The 16349-nt window shown below is 43.2% G+C and overlaps 1 protein-coding gene across 5 annotated transcripts in view; it reads left to right on the top strand.

Annotated features, from left to right (window-relative positions):
* LOC123760080 (gigaxonin) overlaps nucleotides 1-11475 on the top strand; it is a 67366-nt gene extending 55891 nt beyond the window's left edge. For all 5 annotated transcript variants that reach the window (XM_069325257.1, XM_069325255.1, XM_069325258.1 and 2 more), the window contains 3 exons: nucleotides 5708-5889; nucleotides 10154-10369; nucleotides 10744-11475. In XM_069325257.1, the coding sequence (XP_069181358.1) occupies nucleotides 5708-5889; nucleotides 10154-10369; nucleotides 10744-11184 (839 nt within the window). In that variant the 3' untranslated portion in view covers nucleotides 11185-11475. The remainder of the gene's footprint in view (nucleotides 1-5707; nucleotides 5890-10153; nucleotides 10370-10743) is intronic.
* The last annotated feature ends 4874 nt before the right edge of the window (nucleotides 11476-16349 follow it).

The raw sequence follows: 16349 nt of genomic DNA, 5'->3' as shown, positions 1-16349 counted from the left end.
AGCCGGTTGAACCCAAATGCTAACAAAGGGGGACGAGCTAATAACTGAACCCCTGTGATGTGTACAAGCAAGGGGGCCAGGAGGAGGGCCACCAATATACCCCTATGTGGACTAATTGCCAAACAAAACAAATCCCCTCCTGGCAAGAAAAACAAAAATTAAAGAAAATCTCTGCAAAAGTACAACCCCACCAGAAGGACAGGAACACGGCCGCCGCATAGGTAAGCGAGCAGCGCAGTACCTTGTGCCCCAACTAGCAACAACACCACTTCCTACCCAAGGCCAAACAAAGGTCACAAAATCCCAGCTGGCCCCAAGGGACGAGGTAAATGCCGAACAGCATAAACCCCTATGGAAATGGAATCCCAAAGATTCTATGGAAGGATAGTACTTACAGGGTGCCTAGGGAAGGTAAGTGCATACAGCCCTAGTACATTGTAGTTACTCCTGGGTACCACACCACAAGAAGCAGGAAACACCACAAAGGCACAAAATCTGCCAAGAAATCGAGGCCAGAGTTGACGACCTCCCCAGAATGCATCAGCTTACGAACTGATGGTGTGAGTAGCCAGCACGGGGGGTCCGGGGCCTTCCCTTCCCCCTACCAGAGAGGAGAGGGCTGCGCGGACAAGCAGTGTGGTGGGGGTGTATAACGTTTGCTTGTTAATTTAAGTTTTGGGTAGTTCTGCCTCTCTGTTTGGTCTTTGGTTCAATTTCTTACCAAGTGGGGTCTGTTTTGTTATGCCTATCTTTTCTGGGGCCTAACCCCAGTCAATGGCAGACATGGAATGCTCCCAAACACATGGGGGGTTTCTATAGGCCATTGCTCCCTGTGCCTCTCTGAGGGGGCACTGGGGGGGGAGGGGCTGGCTCTGTTTGCCCACGCTTGGTCCCACAATGCATGTGCTTTTTGGGTCGTATTCTCCGGCCTGCAGTGGCATTAAGCAGCTCCTCCTCCTCCTCCTTCAGGGGGTTCGGGGCTGGTGGGGCAGGCCTCTTCCCCTTTGCTCCATTAGATCATCTTGGAGAGGGTGTGCTTGGTCGTGATCGAAATGATCTCGTCCCTAAGGTGGTTACCCTGCCTGTTTTCAGTACCAAAAAAGGGACTGTGCGGATCTTCGATTCATTCTGAACTTGTCCCATCTGAACTCCTGGATTCCTCGCTCCTCTTTTCGGATGGCTACTCTGTCCCAGGTTCAATTTCTTTTGGAGCCAGAGTGTTGGATGGTGTCTGGACCTCCAGGACACGTATTGGCATGTTGCGATTCATCCAGGGTTCAGGGAATGGTTAGATTTCATCGTGGAGCGGTGTGCTTACAGCATTTGTTGCCTTCCTTTTGGCTTTAATCTGGCACATCGTGTTTTCCATGTCTTACCTGGGTCGTGGTGACCCGTCTGTGTCTGCCAGGGGTTCAGGTTCTGGCCTATCTTGACGACTGGTTTGTGTGGGCTCCAGCCGGTCTGCTTGCTTGTTCGCCAGGGGTGTGGTTCTTTCCCAGCTCGCCGGGTTCGGGTTTCTGGTGAACTGGAGGAACCAGATGGGACATCTGGTTCTGTTCCAGGTTCAAACATGGTCGGTCCTTGTGTGGGGACTCTTGGACCATTTCCGTGTCTCTCCCTCCTGCTGTGGCTGTAGTCCCATCTTCAGCTGTTCCTGTGGGGGGGGGGGGGGAGCCTGGATCGCTCTGCAGTTGCTCGAGCAGTTGTGTGGGAGTTTGAAATTCGCAGTGCTAGTTTACCTTCGGGGATGTCCCTTCCGCCTCTCTTGCAACCACTGGGTTCGACCCCAGTGGGCTTAGTGTTGGTTGCTGCAGCACTACTTTCCTCTTTGCTTTTTTTTTTAGGTTCAGTGCCTTCGCGCCTTCCCGAGCCCTCGCTCAATGTGTTCACAGACGCCTCGTCTCTTCTGGGACTTTGTGACCAGTCCTCATCAGGCTGGCCATGGGTGGTGGGCTCCATCTTTCCGTCAGGCTCACAGTACGGTGCAAGAGTTTGGGGCGTTCGATTTCACTGAAGAGGGTTCAGGTCGCTCGGCTCTACGATTAGGCTCCATTCAGACTGCGCTCCGGTGGTTCATTGTCTGAACCGTGGGGATTCTCATCTGTCCTTGCCTCTTTGGGGCTGGTGGCTTCGGGTGACAAGTCTGCTGGATTCTTGGGGCTTAGCTCTCCGTGCGGTTCACTTCCGGGAAGTGTCTAATGTCCTCGCGGACGGCCTGTCGCAGTTCCTTTCCCTGTCCGCGGAATAGATGGTCAACGCCGACTCCTTCAGTTGGCTCTGCCGGACATTTGAGCTCCCAGAGGTGGACCTTTCGCGGCGGCATTGTCCCGGCATCTCTTGATATATTTGGCACCCTTCTCCAACTGCGGAGCCATCGCGGTGGACGCTTTTTGGCAGGACAGGTCGAGGTGGGCTTACCTGTATCTCCTTTCCCCCAGTCCAGCTGTTGCTTCGGATTCTGGTTCATTTGGTGTCTTACCGCTGGAAAATCATCCTTGTGGCCCCATGGTGGCCGGCCCAGCCTTGGTTTTAGGCGCTGCTTGCTCGGTGTCTGAACCCTGGGCGTTTTGCGGGGCTCTGCCTTTTCTAGCAGATCGGGCCAGTGTAGTACAATCTACTCCTCCTCTCTTCGCTTCTGGTCTTTTTGATGCGGGTGTATCACTACTTGTTTGGTGATCAGGTGGCTTCATCGATGGTATCCCACCTGCGGTGTTCGTCTCGGCCACAGTATGAAGTCTCTTGGCGTTCTTTTCACCATTTCCTCTCACTTCATAGGTTGTCTTCTGTTTCTGTTCGGGTTGTTTTTGTCCTTTCTTTCTTGGCTCCTTCAGGACAGTCATCTTATGCCTAATACTGTCGCCTCTTATCTTGCAGCACTGGCGGAACCACTCCAGCTTGCATTCGGGGTGGATGTCACTTCCATCCCATTCCGTAATCTTTCTCGTGCTTTGTTTCGCCTCTGGCCTGCTCATGCACTGCCTGAGCCCTCCTGGTTCTTGGACTGGGTGCTCTCTTTTCTCTCTTCTCTTTGGTTTGTCGTGACCCCTTTGGTTCAGGATTGCTTTCAGAAGGCTTCGTTTCTGTTGGCATTGACCTCTGGGGGTCGGATCGGTGAGCTTCATCTCTCCTCAGGCGCAGAGGTTTCTACTCTTTCGGTCCTCGTGGTCGGTTTCTTTGGTTGCAGCTGTTTCCTTTTTTTCTGGCGAAGAACGAGACATAGGGTTTCTGGAGGGGTCTTTGGGTTATTAATGCTTGGTTGTGTTATAAACGAGTGCTTGCTCTGTTTGGTTAATATCAATGTAAGGGAGTTCCAATCAGTGGGGTTAGGTAAGGCTTGGCCCCCCAGGTAAAAACAGTTCCCAGACAAGTATAAATATCCATATATGGTCTGACGTCTAGAAAGAGATAACTTACTCCACTACAGCAAGGGCAATGGAAACTCCAGGTTAAAACCTTAATATATAATTTATTAATCCTAATCCCCCCCCCCCAAGTTCAACAATACCTTACCCCCTCAATCTTACTTTATTTCCCTGAATCCACATACGCCAGAGACGAGGGTTACAATCAGCAAACTAGAGGTAAAGTCTACGTTCCCCAAGGGACAGAACACAACACTTAATAACATCAACACGTGGTCCCTAGGCTATCCCAGAGAGGTAAACACTGGGGCTCAAACACTGACTTAGTGAACACAGAACAAATACACTTAGAACAACTAATGGCACGGTAACAAATATATTGATACTTGTTATTTAAAGAATAAGGAGAAAGGAGAACGAAGGAGGAAAGAAAGGAGAGCCCACAGCACTTATGTCTGCACTGTAGCTCAGTTGAGTCGAGAAGAGCTTCTTCAACACAATGTGGCCACTGTCTGAATCATTAAACTGATCGTACAGTAACATTACTTATTCTTCAATACAAATATTTACTTGCTACTAATCAGTTCTAAGTATAACTAACATTTAGCTTTACATTACGCTAACATTCAATTATCACAGAGTATACCAGTTCTGTGAGCATCAAGATGTTCCTATGTCTGGCAGGAAAACGGGACTGCCATTTTCCAAGCTGAGGTCTCAAGCCCTCTTGAATATAAGCACAGTGGAACCTCGAATAACGACTTTAATCCGTTCCGGCGCCATGGTCGTTATGTGAAACCGAAGTCATTCAAAATGAAAGTCCCGATTGAAAAGAATGTAAATAGAAATAATTCGTTCTACCACCACTATCATCAACATGATATTCGATGTTTTAAATAATGGAGCAGTCTACCTTACATACACTGAACAAACCTTTATGGCATTTTTCTTTCTTCAAATTTGTTCAATTTTTTTTTTCATTTTTTGTATAGCAAAAGGTTCGTTTGGTGTTTGTCAGTTATACTGCTCCATGTTTCTTATAAAAAAAAATGAAAAAAAAATGAAATCAATGCTTTACAACATCCCAGCATCAATAGCATCTTTAAACAAAGAAAAATAATTTATTTACATCGTCGGAGGTGTCTGAGAATGTGCGAGAAGCAGTCCCCGACCCCACCATGTGGTGTTGACATTATTCAAACGAGCGGTCGCCTAACGAGATGAATTGTCGGCGATTGGGGCGTTCGTTACCCAAAATGGTCGCCATTTGAGGCGGCCATCACCCGAGGTTCTACTGTATAAGACTGCCAGATAATTTTCCTCCTTCATAACTCAGCCTATCTATTAATGCTCTATAATTTAACTAATTCAAATCACACATAATCCCAAACAATCAGGGCCTATCACTAAAAATTATTAAGTGAATCTTGTTATCTTGTTAATGTGCCGGGCCCTCAGTGGTCTTGTGTCGCCTTGAGTTGGTGGTTGCAGCCAGTTGTCTTGTTTTTGTTATGAGTTATGCTATGCAACTGCCTCCTGAGTAAGTCCCTGTTTTCCTGCTCTTTAGGTAGTTAGCTGCAGGGAGCTTACGGGGCTTCCGCACAGATAACCAGCATTAAATATAATGAAACGCCATTTTCTGGGTAAAGTCCCGGAGGCTACCTGGCTCCCTCTCCCCCCCCCTCCCCCCCTCCCTCGGTTTTTGTTTCGGTTTTCAGTCATGAACCTGATGGTCCGGCTGCTGGCTCAGTGGGCCGGGACCCCCCCCCCCCTCTTCCCCTTCTTCCCTCCCTGTAGGGTGTGGGAGGGGAGGTCGGCACACTGTGTGATGACGTGTTGCTTGTTAGCTGTTTTCCTTGGGGAAGTTTCTAGCCTCTATTCGGTCTTAGGTTGCAATTTTTCTACCAGGAGGGGGGTCTGTTTTGGGGCACCTACCTTTCTGGGTGTTCAACCCCAGTTGATGGCAGACATGAATTCTTTCATACACGAGTTTCATAGGCCATTGCTCCTTGCTCCTCTCTGAGGTGACCATGTTCTGGCTAGTGGTGCCCGGTAGGCTTGACAACTCCATATGACTGAAGTCCCATACTAATATTAGGTAATATCAGTCCAATAGCTCCAGGGAGCCTCTGGGCTCTACCCAGAAGATGGCGTTTCATTACATTCAACGCTGGTGTTTTGTAACAGATTTATATCTACTTTGTTTTATAGTGCTTAAATATATGCTTATCTTTATTTCCTTGTATGTGCCTGAGACCATAGCTAAAATATATGTTTTATTGATGAATATAGTTGTAGATAAAAGGAAAAATGATAATTTACTTAAAAATAATTTTACCTTCTAGGTGGATACCTATTTGCTCTGGGTGGAATTAGTACAGACAGAGTGCTACAGAATGATGTCCAGAAATATGATCCTGTAACTAACAGCTGGACTCTGATGTCTCCAATGCCCTTTGCCTGTTGTTCTCCACGGATTGTAGCACATGCTGGAAAACTATATGTTTTAGGGGGCTATAACAACGAAGTAAGTTAATTGGCAATTCGTCTTTATTATTACACTTTACCACCATGGAGTATGGAGGCATCAGTCTGAAAGAAAAATGGGAGAACAGTACAGCTTATGATTAGAAGGTTTAAATTTCAGTATTACAAAAAAATTCTAGGTCATTCACTGTAACTTACATATTACAGAGCATTGCTGAGAACTGTACCACCATACTTCAGCAAATTATCCACTAGGCTAGGTGTAAAATGCTCATGAGTTTTTTATGTATATAACACAATACTCCTTCAACAAATTCGTGGCACCTAGTCTTGCTACCTACTGCATCCTGTGTAGTGTTCACTATCAATCCCCACTTCCTCACACACTCGTCATGTCTTCCCATCTCAGCCATCCTCTCCTTCTGTCCTCAAATTTGCTTGAATGATCACTTCAACAATCTTTATTATCCATGCATTTAATTTATTCTTTCAATTTACTGACTTGCACTCCTTGTCATTCTTGATTTAATTTTCTTACTCAGTTCTAATACCACATCTCTCAGCCTGTCCTTCAATTGCTCCATTTCTTGAGTTTTCACATTCAAACCATAGCAGCATCTGGCATCCATACTTAATGATAGGCAATAACTAATTCACTTAGGCCTCTGGCTGCATCTCTTTGTCTTGTTCTTCTTTTTAACCAGGCTTTCATTGCACCAGCCATTTTCCTATCTTGATTCACTTTACTTCAGTTGTGTAAATTCCTCTTTTGTCAATCACACATCCCAGGTACTATATTTAAACTGATCAACCACTCTTAGCACTTCTCCACCCTTAATAGTTTCACACACACAATTTCCTTGTTGAAATCGCACAGACAACTGTGGACAATATGAAATAAAATGTCTTGTGCAGTTCATAGCACCTTAAGACATTTTGGTGGAATCACCAACTTTCTGAAAGGTAACTTAAGAAAGTCAGCTCCTGCTTATTCATAGTCAGAGCATATATCTAGCTTGGGTTAGTGAGACCTGTTAATTCCAATGAAGTGGATTAATTTTTAGGCTGTCATCAAAACATTTTGAGAAAAGAATGTAGAATTCTTAATCTTTACCTTGTGGTTACCTTATGGTGATTACAAGGATCAACGTCCCTGTGGCCCGATCTCTGACCAGGCTTCATGGTTGGTCAACCAAGCTGTTGGATGCGACTACTTGCAGCCTGACATATGAATCACAGCCAGGTTGATCAGGTATCCTGTGGAGGTGTTTATCTAGTTCTGTCTTGAATACCATGAGAGGGCAGCTAGTTTTGCTTCTTATGTGTAGAGGAAGAGTGTTGAAGAGTCTTGTGCCTTTGATGTTGATCGAGTTCTACCTTAATGTACCTATTGCACCTCTGCTCTTCAATGGGACTATTTTGCATATTCTGCCATACCTCCTGGTCTCATGTCATGTTATTACCATGTGCAGATTTGGAACCAATCCCTCTAATATTTTCCAGGCATAAATTATGATGTATCTCTCTTGCCTGCATTCCAGAGAATACAGATTTAAATATTTTAATTTTTGCAATAATTTAGACGTTTTATAGAGTGGTTCAAACAATAATGGCTATCCCAGCTACAGTAAAATATCAATGCTCTCATCAAAACAAATGAAAAGGAATTTGCATGAACCATTATCTTTTGTTAGCTGTTCTGCTATGTTAGTTTCCAACTTTAGTATTCAAGTCCTGTGTTTCTTCTTGCTGGCAAATCTTTAATGCATTGAATAGTGTTTTCCTTTTTATGCTACGTGCTGGAAAAATTTGCTCGCATGCCATAGATTCGCCACCCCTGGTTTAGGGTATGGGTAGATCACCTGAATATCTCCTGGGCTTTCTCGTTCAGTTTGCTCTTGTAGATGTGGCTGATATTGGTTTTCACACTACTGGCTGTTTTAGCCGCACAAGTCATGATTGGTACTCTACTAGGGGGTTTGTTTCCTTGCAAGTAGACGGACTCCCCTTCCAAACAGTAACACCTCTCCTCCTCCCCCCTCCTCACCATCTTCCATATGCCAACAAAAGTCATCAGTAAAGGTAAGTAATAACTTGTACATACTTTAGTACTGAAGACTTGGGTGAATTAAGTATATTATTTACTTTGAAGTAAATTTTTTAGGGAGTCTGGAACGGATTAATTCAATTTCCATTATTTCTATGGGGAAATTCGCTTCAGTTTACGAATTTTCAACTAACGAACCATCTCTGGGAACAGATTAAATTCGTAAGCTGAGGTACCACCGGGAGTCGGTCGGCCGAGCGGACAGCACGCTGGACTTGTGATCCTGTGGTCCCTGGTTCGATCCTGGGTGCCGGCGAGAAACAATGGGCAGAGTTTCTTTCACCCTATGCCCCGGTTTCTTTCACCCTAGCTGTAAAATAGGTACCTGGGTGTTAGTCAGCTGTCACGGGCTGCTTCCTGGGGGCTGAGGCCTGGTCGAGGACCGGGCCGCGGGGACACTAAAAGCCCCGAAATCATCTCAAGATAACCTCAAGATAAGATAACCACTGTACATGGATTTCATTGTCAAATGAAAGGAGACAATTTTCTGTCTTTCCTCTTGATACTAGTTAAATGAGAAAAATTAAACATAAAATGACTTAAAAACTTTTGCATATGATTAGCATTAGCCCTTTTATCACTCTCTCTTGTAGAACCCCAGTTGAGAAACACTGATCTACATTGTGACTGTGGCAGCCACAGCTCATCTCCATATGCTGCTAAAAAAAAAAATTTAAAAGTGATAAATTTCCATGTAAAAGTCACAGAAAAGCATATATATTTTTCCTGGCTGTAGCATGCTTGCACATAGTCAGGAGAGTAGTTTTGGGAGCTCTTTTGGCATCACTTTTTTGTGGTGCCAACCACAAAAACTTTTGGCACCACAAGCACCACTTTTGGCCTTGTGTCTTTTCTAATGTGTAAATAAAGCAGCATTGTACAATATGGTACAAAGAAGAAAACAAGAGAAGGGTATGTCTGTACACACTGAAATATGGGCCTCCTAGTTCAACCTTGACGCCGAGCGGATGTCTGAACATCTCCGCCTGGGAGCCGCCTGTTCACGTCTTGTTTTCGCGTTTTGGCTTTGCTACTGCCGTTTGGTATCCCTATTCAACGGTCTGGTTGTACGATGCCTGGCACGTATCGCCTTGGGTCACGGGATTGTTGATAGATTTTTTTTGGCATGTTCTGGCTGGTTCTCCCGGCGGGGTGACAATGTTCGGGGGCCGGCTTGGCCGCGAGGTGCCGGGGGTTGGCGGGTCTTAGTGAGCTCCTGGTGTGCCCTCAGCTGTGGTGGGCGGCCGGCTTTTGCTCTGCCGGGGAACACTGGATGACTTTTTGCGTTTTAGTTGGGGGCCGAGTTTTGGTTTTGCTACCTGGTGTTCTCTGTGTGGGGCGGGGCCGGTGCTTGTCACCCTGAGGGACTCCTGGGGCTCCCTAATCATCTGCCCATCTGTGCGTTTATTTGCCGTATGGCATATTAGTTTATAGTGTTTGGCGTCACTCGTTTTGGGATTTGGCTTGGCATTCCACCTTTCCAGGCTTCGCGATTAACCCATCATGGGTACGCCGGGGCGCATCCGATCCCACGATCGTCGTCGCCCCTAAATCAACAACAACAACACTGAAATATGGTTGTCAGACTAACCCATTCAGCCTTAATCTCCCCTACATACAGTATTAAACCTTTCTCTGTATGAGTTGGAATCATAATCTTCACTGAAAAGTAATTAATTATCTGCAATTGTCAGATTTATCCCAGTGGCCTTGAAAAATAGATTCTAAATACTATAATATTTGATCAGACACCTGGTTTTCAAAATAGGAGTTAGGATCCAGTAGCTGCTGCTATCTTGTGGTCAGAGAAATAAAAACATCACCCCATGTGGTAGTTCTAAATTTACCTAGAATTCCTCACCTAAACCCCAACATTTACAAACCTTCATGGCTTTCCTTCCCAGTGCTCACCCTCCTAAACCATTCCCTGCACACACACACACACATATTCTCTCTTCCCAACGCCTTCCCCTTTTTCCCCCTTATGTGCAGTGTGTCCACATTACACTACATATTGTAAGTACAGTACAGCAAGAGGGTGGGGTATTTGTATTGACAAGGATACTGTACTTTATAATATTTTTTACAAGACATGACTAGCATAGAGACCCAAGAGTTGGGTGCCTTTCTTGATGAGATGCAATAAAATAAATTCTGGTTTGACTTCTTGAATATTCATTTATTATTTATATTTTAGGTTGAACTTGAAATGTCAAATCTTGAGGAATTTGACATTTATTCTAATAAATGGAGGACATTGCCTTCCATACCCAATGTACGCAGAGGGGCAGCAGTAGCTGTATCAGATGAAAAAATTTTCTACATTGGCGGATCTCCATGGCAAGAGCTTCCTGATGGAAGTCCATTTTTCAGGGTGTTAGATGCTGTAGAAATCTTTTGCATTAAAGAAGAGGTATGTGGAAATAACTTTCATGAGGAATATACTGTACATTGGTAGAAAAAACAGCTCTTGTGCTTGGCATCTGTTTATCCATTCTACATAGGAATCCTCTCTTGTCTGTGAAACATGTTATTTGCCCTGTTCTATTCCCCTTCTGCAATCATAATAATGGGATAACATATCTCATATGACTAAGTGAAACTGTACAACAGTACTGTACAGTACTTTAAAATTATACAGTTGAGGCAACTTACTGTAAGAAGATTACAGATTTACTGTCATTTACGGCAAATACAGTTTACTGTATTTGCCGTCTTGTATATTTTTTCTTTATATTTGCTGTATACCATATGTGAAAATATGCTATCATCTTGTGATATTAACAGATTTGGGTTGCGGGACCTCAGCTCAAAGAACGAAGAAGTTATGCAACAGCAGTTAGTCATGGTGGAAACATCTTTGTTATTGGTGGTGCCAGGCCTATTGAATGTCCAAGTGCACAAGGTCAGCTCAAGGTAACAGGAACAGAAGCCCTCTTCAGTGATTCTCCAATGGGTTGGACAATATTATCTAAGCTTCGTGTTCCCAACGAGGCCAAGATTCAAACTACAGCATTGGCAAATAATGAACACCTTGTAATTGTAGGGAAGGGTGACTCGTCTGACATAATGCGAGACAATTGTTTTGTAATGGAAACATCTGGTTGGGCATTCCCTCCAGGAGCAGAGAGTATATTGACTTCAGGAACAAATATATTCTTCAGCTATGCTCTCCTTACCTTGCCTATAGCTGCCATGCAGGATTTATTTTCTGAAGATAGTGAATAGAGTAAAGTACAGTATTAATAGCATTTAAATATATGCATCTTTTATAAGCATATATTTTTATATTATATTATTTGGTCTCAAATATTAACTGTGTAAATAAGAGAGAACATTTTTTTTATTATAATAAGTTTGTATTATAATTTCACTTGCATTTTTAGAAGCATATTGAGTTTTGGCCAGTAAATATTTTTCATCATTTGCTTGTGTTTGGAATATATTATTCCAAACAAAAAGTGCAATTTTGGTCAAGCATGTGCAGTAATTTTATTTTGCAATACATAATTACTAATCCGGGCATTGTATTAGTAAGACAACCTTCCTAATAGTATACAGTATAAGTTTTATTGGAGTTTTTTAATCATGAATAGATGCTCCATTTATTCACATCAAATTTTTTGGTTATCCTAACAAATTTCAGATACCCAGGGAGTTCATGTGAGACTTCCTGTTCATGTGTGTATGTCACCGACATACTGTACCTCATCTTCACCATCATTCACTCCTTCCTCTAAAATTCTGCAGAGCCCTCACATCTTTTTAAAAATCACAGGTCTCCAATACTTGACTAGGAAATCTGTTCAATGAATATGTTGCATGACATGTAAGTTCAGTATATGTGTATATTTATGGCTCCAAACCCTTGAGTGGTGTGGGATTTTCCGCCACCTACCAAGAGATGATTCTGATTCTACGACTGCTAGATAAAGCCATTATCTTCATTACTGAGTTAAATCTTATTTTATTGGTGCATAAATATATTTATTCCAGTCACTGGAAGAGTTATGTCATATTATGACGTGTGTCCGCCGAGGTCCTACCGAATTCTGGTCTCGTGGGGTACTGCCTTGCCACCAGAGCGGCCAGTACCAGCTCTATCGGGAATGACGTCAGAGGCCTACTCGACTGTGATTGGGTATATCCCAACCATCATACAGTTTGAGTACTAACAGAAGTGCCCTGAAAGCCATTGAACAGTTCAGCCCAATTCATCCTATAATCTTACCAATCCAACAGCGGGTGTATAGAACCTCCAGCAGGCACAGATTCCTTTAGGAGAAAATCTTTGGGGCATGACGGGATCAAACCAATGTCCTGGGTATAACCCCATATTCATTACTTAACACTTGGACCACAATATGCTAAGGCATGTGTCTGGGATTACCCAGGACAGTGGTTCAATTCCTGCCCTGCTGCTCCAATGATTTTGTTTGGTATATCATGTTGTTGTGATTTCTTTGTGTGTATGACTCCTTTAGTTTTGCTGGGTACCAGTATACCAATTGATCGAGGTTCAGAGTGGGATCAAAGAATAGTAGATAATTTCCCCTAAGTACAATTAGGCTAGTTCCTCTTCATTCATATGCCCGCACCCGGTCGAGGTGCGGACAGCACGATATAAGGGAGCCGGTCGGCCGAGCGGACAGCACGCGGGACTTGTGAGCCTGTGGTCCTGGGTTCGATCCCAGGCTCCGGCGAGAAACAATGGGTAGAGTTTCTTTCACCCTATGCCCCTGTTACCTAGCAGTAAAATAGGTACCTGGGTGTTAGTCAGCTGTCACGGGCTGCTTCCTGGGGGTGGAGGCCTGGTCGAGGACCGGGCCGCGGGGACACTAAAAAGCCCCGAAATCATCTCAAGATAACCTCAAGATAACCCAACTATGACACCACCTACCTTATGCCCGCACCCTAACCAGGGGCTAGATTTACGAAGCAGTTACGCAAGAACCTGCACATCTTTTCTCAATCTTTGGCAGCTTTGTTTACAATTATAAAACAGTTAATGAGCTCCGAAGCACCAGGAGGCTGTTTATAACATAACAACACTTGATTGGGGAGATATTCATGCTTGTAAACTGTTTAATAAATGTAACAAAAGCCGTCAAAGATTGAGGAAAGATGTACATGCTCGTAAGTACAGTACTTGCGTAACTGCGTCGTGAATCTGGCCCCAGATTATTTGCCGAACTACATCACCTCTTCCCCACAGTATCCACCATACCTCACCATGGAGTCCTTGTGTGACAGCTTAGTTATGTCTCAAGGGGTAGCCCACCTTCCTGTTTGGGTACATTCAATCTATTTTTCCCAAGAAATCCCTCAAAATTAACTTTATGGAAATCTGGCACCCCTAAGAGTTTTCTTTGACAACTTTTCCATATTATGTTAAATCTGATTTATCTGTAATCACCATTACCCAGTTTGTTGCCTATTTCCATATTGTTAATTTTCTCTCTATGCCAATACCAAATTCAAAATATTTTCTGGTAGGCTCAGTAACAAACTGTCACTGCAGTACCTGCTTTTCTTATCCAATCTATTTCACCTGGGTTTAATTCTCCAAAGATATGCACATTATTGCATCAAGGGGCCTTTTTCATCTCTTCCAAAATTGGCTTACTGACTGATTAAGTTTATTTACCTTGTTCATTTCTACCCATATGGTTTCTGTGTGAGTGTAATTTGATTTTTTACAATGCACTTCAGATCCTGTTTCAATGATAGCAACTATCATTTTTTTGTATCTGTTTACAACATAAAGAGTATTTAGCCCTTAATCTGGTACTCTACCAGTAAGCTTAGCGAGTCAATATTCAACCATGTTTCAAAAACAAACAAGAAAAAGAGTGCTACTATGTCCAAATTTTACATATATATACCATATACCAGGGTTGAGGTCATCTGCCTTATTCTTCACACTTCTGGAGTTAGTATAATATACCTGTAATCATTTTTTGTGCTTTCCTGTTATTAAATATATTGGATTAAAAAACTGCACTTATGTATTTATGTACAGTATTTTATTTAAAGAATTGAACTACACCAAGTTTTTTCACTCCTGAGTGCATTATCAAGGTCTGGGTATATGGTTTGGACAAGATGTAAGTCTTCTCAAAACCATATACTCAGACCTTGATGGTGCACTCAGAAGAGTACAAATGACTTGGTATTGTTCAAATCTTTATATAAAATGCATAAGTGCATTTTTTTTATCCTGTATTATTATGTCTTTGACAAGACATTACCATTTCTTAATGTCTTGTCAAACAATTCAATTTATTACACTATTCTTTTTATTTTACTGAAGCAAAATTGTTTTTGTTTTTCACATTGGAAAGTTGTCTTATTTTCCTGTTATTTACACTTGTGCCACCATCCACTGACCATTTAAAATCTTACACATTATTTCATCTGATTATGTAAGAGCTACCACCCTCATTCCTTGCAAGATTGTACCTAATTCCCTGCCAGCGGCCTCCCTCACAGGTTCAAGGCCAGATGCACTAACATCTAGCCACCAACAATAATGTTTGTGGTCTTATTACACTATATACACACATTATATATAAGCATCTACATGTTATATTCACCATAAACTATACAACTAAGCTGGTATGGTTCCCAAAGAGCATAGTGGCCACCAGTACACAGTATGACATTTTGTGCAGACAACGCTACCTCCCTCACCAAAATGGCTGCTCCCAACATACTCCTATTGCTGTTATTACACACTATACACATGTTATATATGTCTACATTTGTTTACCATAGCGAACCACTAAGCTGGTATGGTGAGTCCAGACAATAAAAGATGGCCACACACAGTCAGAAGACGACACCACCTCCCTCCCTCAGAATTACTCCTATCACAGAGCACAGTGCTAATTATCACCACAATCCCATTATCAGAATCCTTGTCATTTTTATCACAGGGGTCTTCTCTAATACTTTCATCACTAAATAATAGTAGGTTCATATATTTTGTTACATATTTAGGCGATGCTGTGTTCACAAGCTGAACAGCAGTGCTGCTAGCTCATGCTGCATGTGCCAGCCTTGGTTGGTCACGCATTACTGAGGCTCTCACACCCAGGAATATTACCCATGATTCTTTCCAAGATGGTGTCTGTTACCATCAGTCGTAGCTGGACTATAGCTGCCCCTATCCCTTGGTTCCCAGAGATAGTTCATAAACCAAAGTGAATTTTCCCATAAGAAATAATGTAAATTGAATTAATCCGTTACACACTCCCCAAAATATTTACTTTTAAAGTAAATTTTATACCTAATTTACCCAAATCTACTAAAAAGAACTAAAGTATTTTCAGGTTACAGTGATGCCTTGGTTTTTTAATTTAATCTGTTCCCAAAGACGGTTCGTAAACCAAAAATTTGTAAATTGAAACAAATTTTCCCCGCAAGAAATATTATAAATTGAATTAATCCATTCCACACAAAAAATATTAACTTAAAAATACATTTTATACAAAATCTTACTCATTTTTCATACACAAAACAATCACATATAAATATAAACCATAAATAAAATAAGTGAACATTTAACTGCACTTTACTGAGGACTCTTGTTGGCGTATGGTAGACGGTGAGGATGGAGGAAGGAGCAGTGTTGGTGTATGGAGAGGGTGAGGAGGGAGGTGGTGGTTAGACCATTCCCTGCTCGTGTTAAACACTTTCATATTGGCATCACTGGTTCCAGATTTTCCTTTCACACATTTCACTGCCTCTGGTATGTGGTAGCCAGTCACAACATGTCAGGCAAGCATTCACAGTCAAGACCAGTCATAGGCAGTCAAGCATTCACAGTTGCGGTAACAACCAGTTAGGCATTTCCAGTCACAACAAGTCACAGTCAGGCAAGCATTAACAGGCAGTCAAGCATTCAAAGTTGTTGTAGCAACCAGGTAGGCATTTATGGTCATTCAGGCATTCACAGTTGCAACCAGTCAGTCAGTAAACAAAAAGAGTCTGCCTCCTGATCCAACAGCTGGTAGCAAAGAAGCCCACTGTATTAATACTGTCCATAGGCTGGGAGGGGTTAAGTGAGGTCGGTCTGGTGTGGGGGATGGAGGTAGCAGGGAGTGTGCGGGATGGGGGGGATGGAGATAATGGGGAGGGTCCAGTGTACGGGATGGGGCTCTTGGATAGGGACCTGGGGTGACCAGCTCTTATGTTAGTCCTAGTCGGAAGCTCAGCCACTCACGCCACCACCTCTGCTACCCACCCACACTGCTACACATCTGCCCACCCACTGTCTCCTGAATGCCCTGTTACCCACCCACTCTGTGCCTGCCCCACCATCCACCTCCTTAGTCCAAGGAGGTGGGTGGCAGATGGTAGTCTATCATCTGCCACCTGCTTGTTCTGTT

This window comes from Procambarus clarkii, chromosome 16 (assembly GCF_040958095.1).
Source record: "Procambarus clarkii isolate CNS0578487 chromosome 16, FALCON_Pclarkii_2.0, whole genome shotgun sequence".
Taxonomy (NCBI): domain Eukaryota; kingdom Metazoa; phylum Arthropoda; class Malacostraca; order Decapoda; family Cambaridae; genus Procambarus; species Procambarus clarkii.
This window is presented reverse-complemented; position numbering and strand designations above follow the sequence as displayed.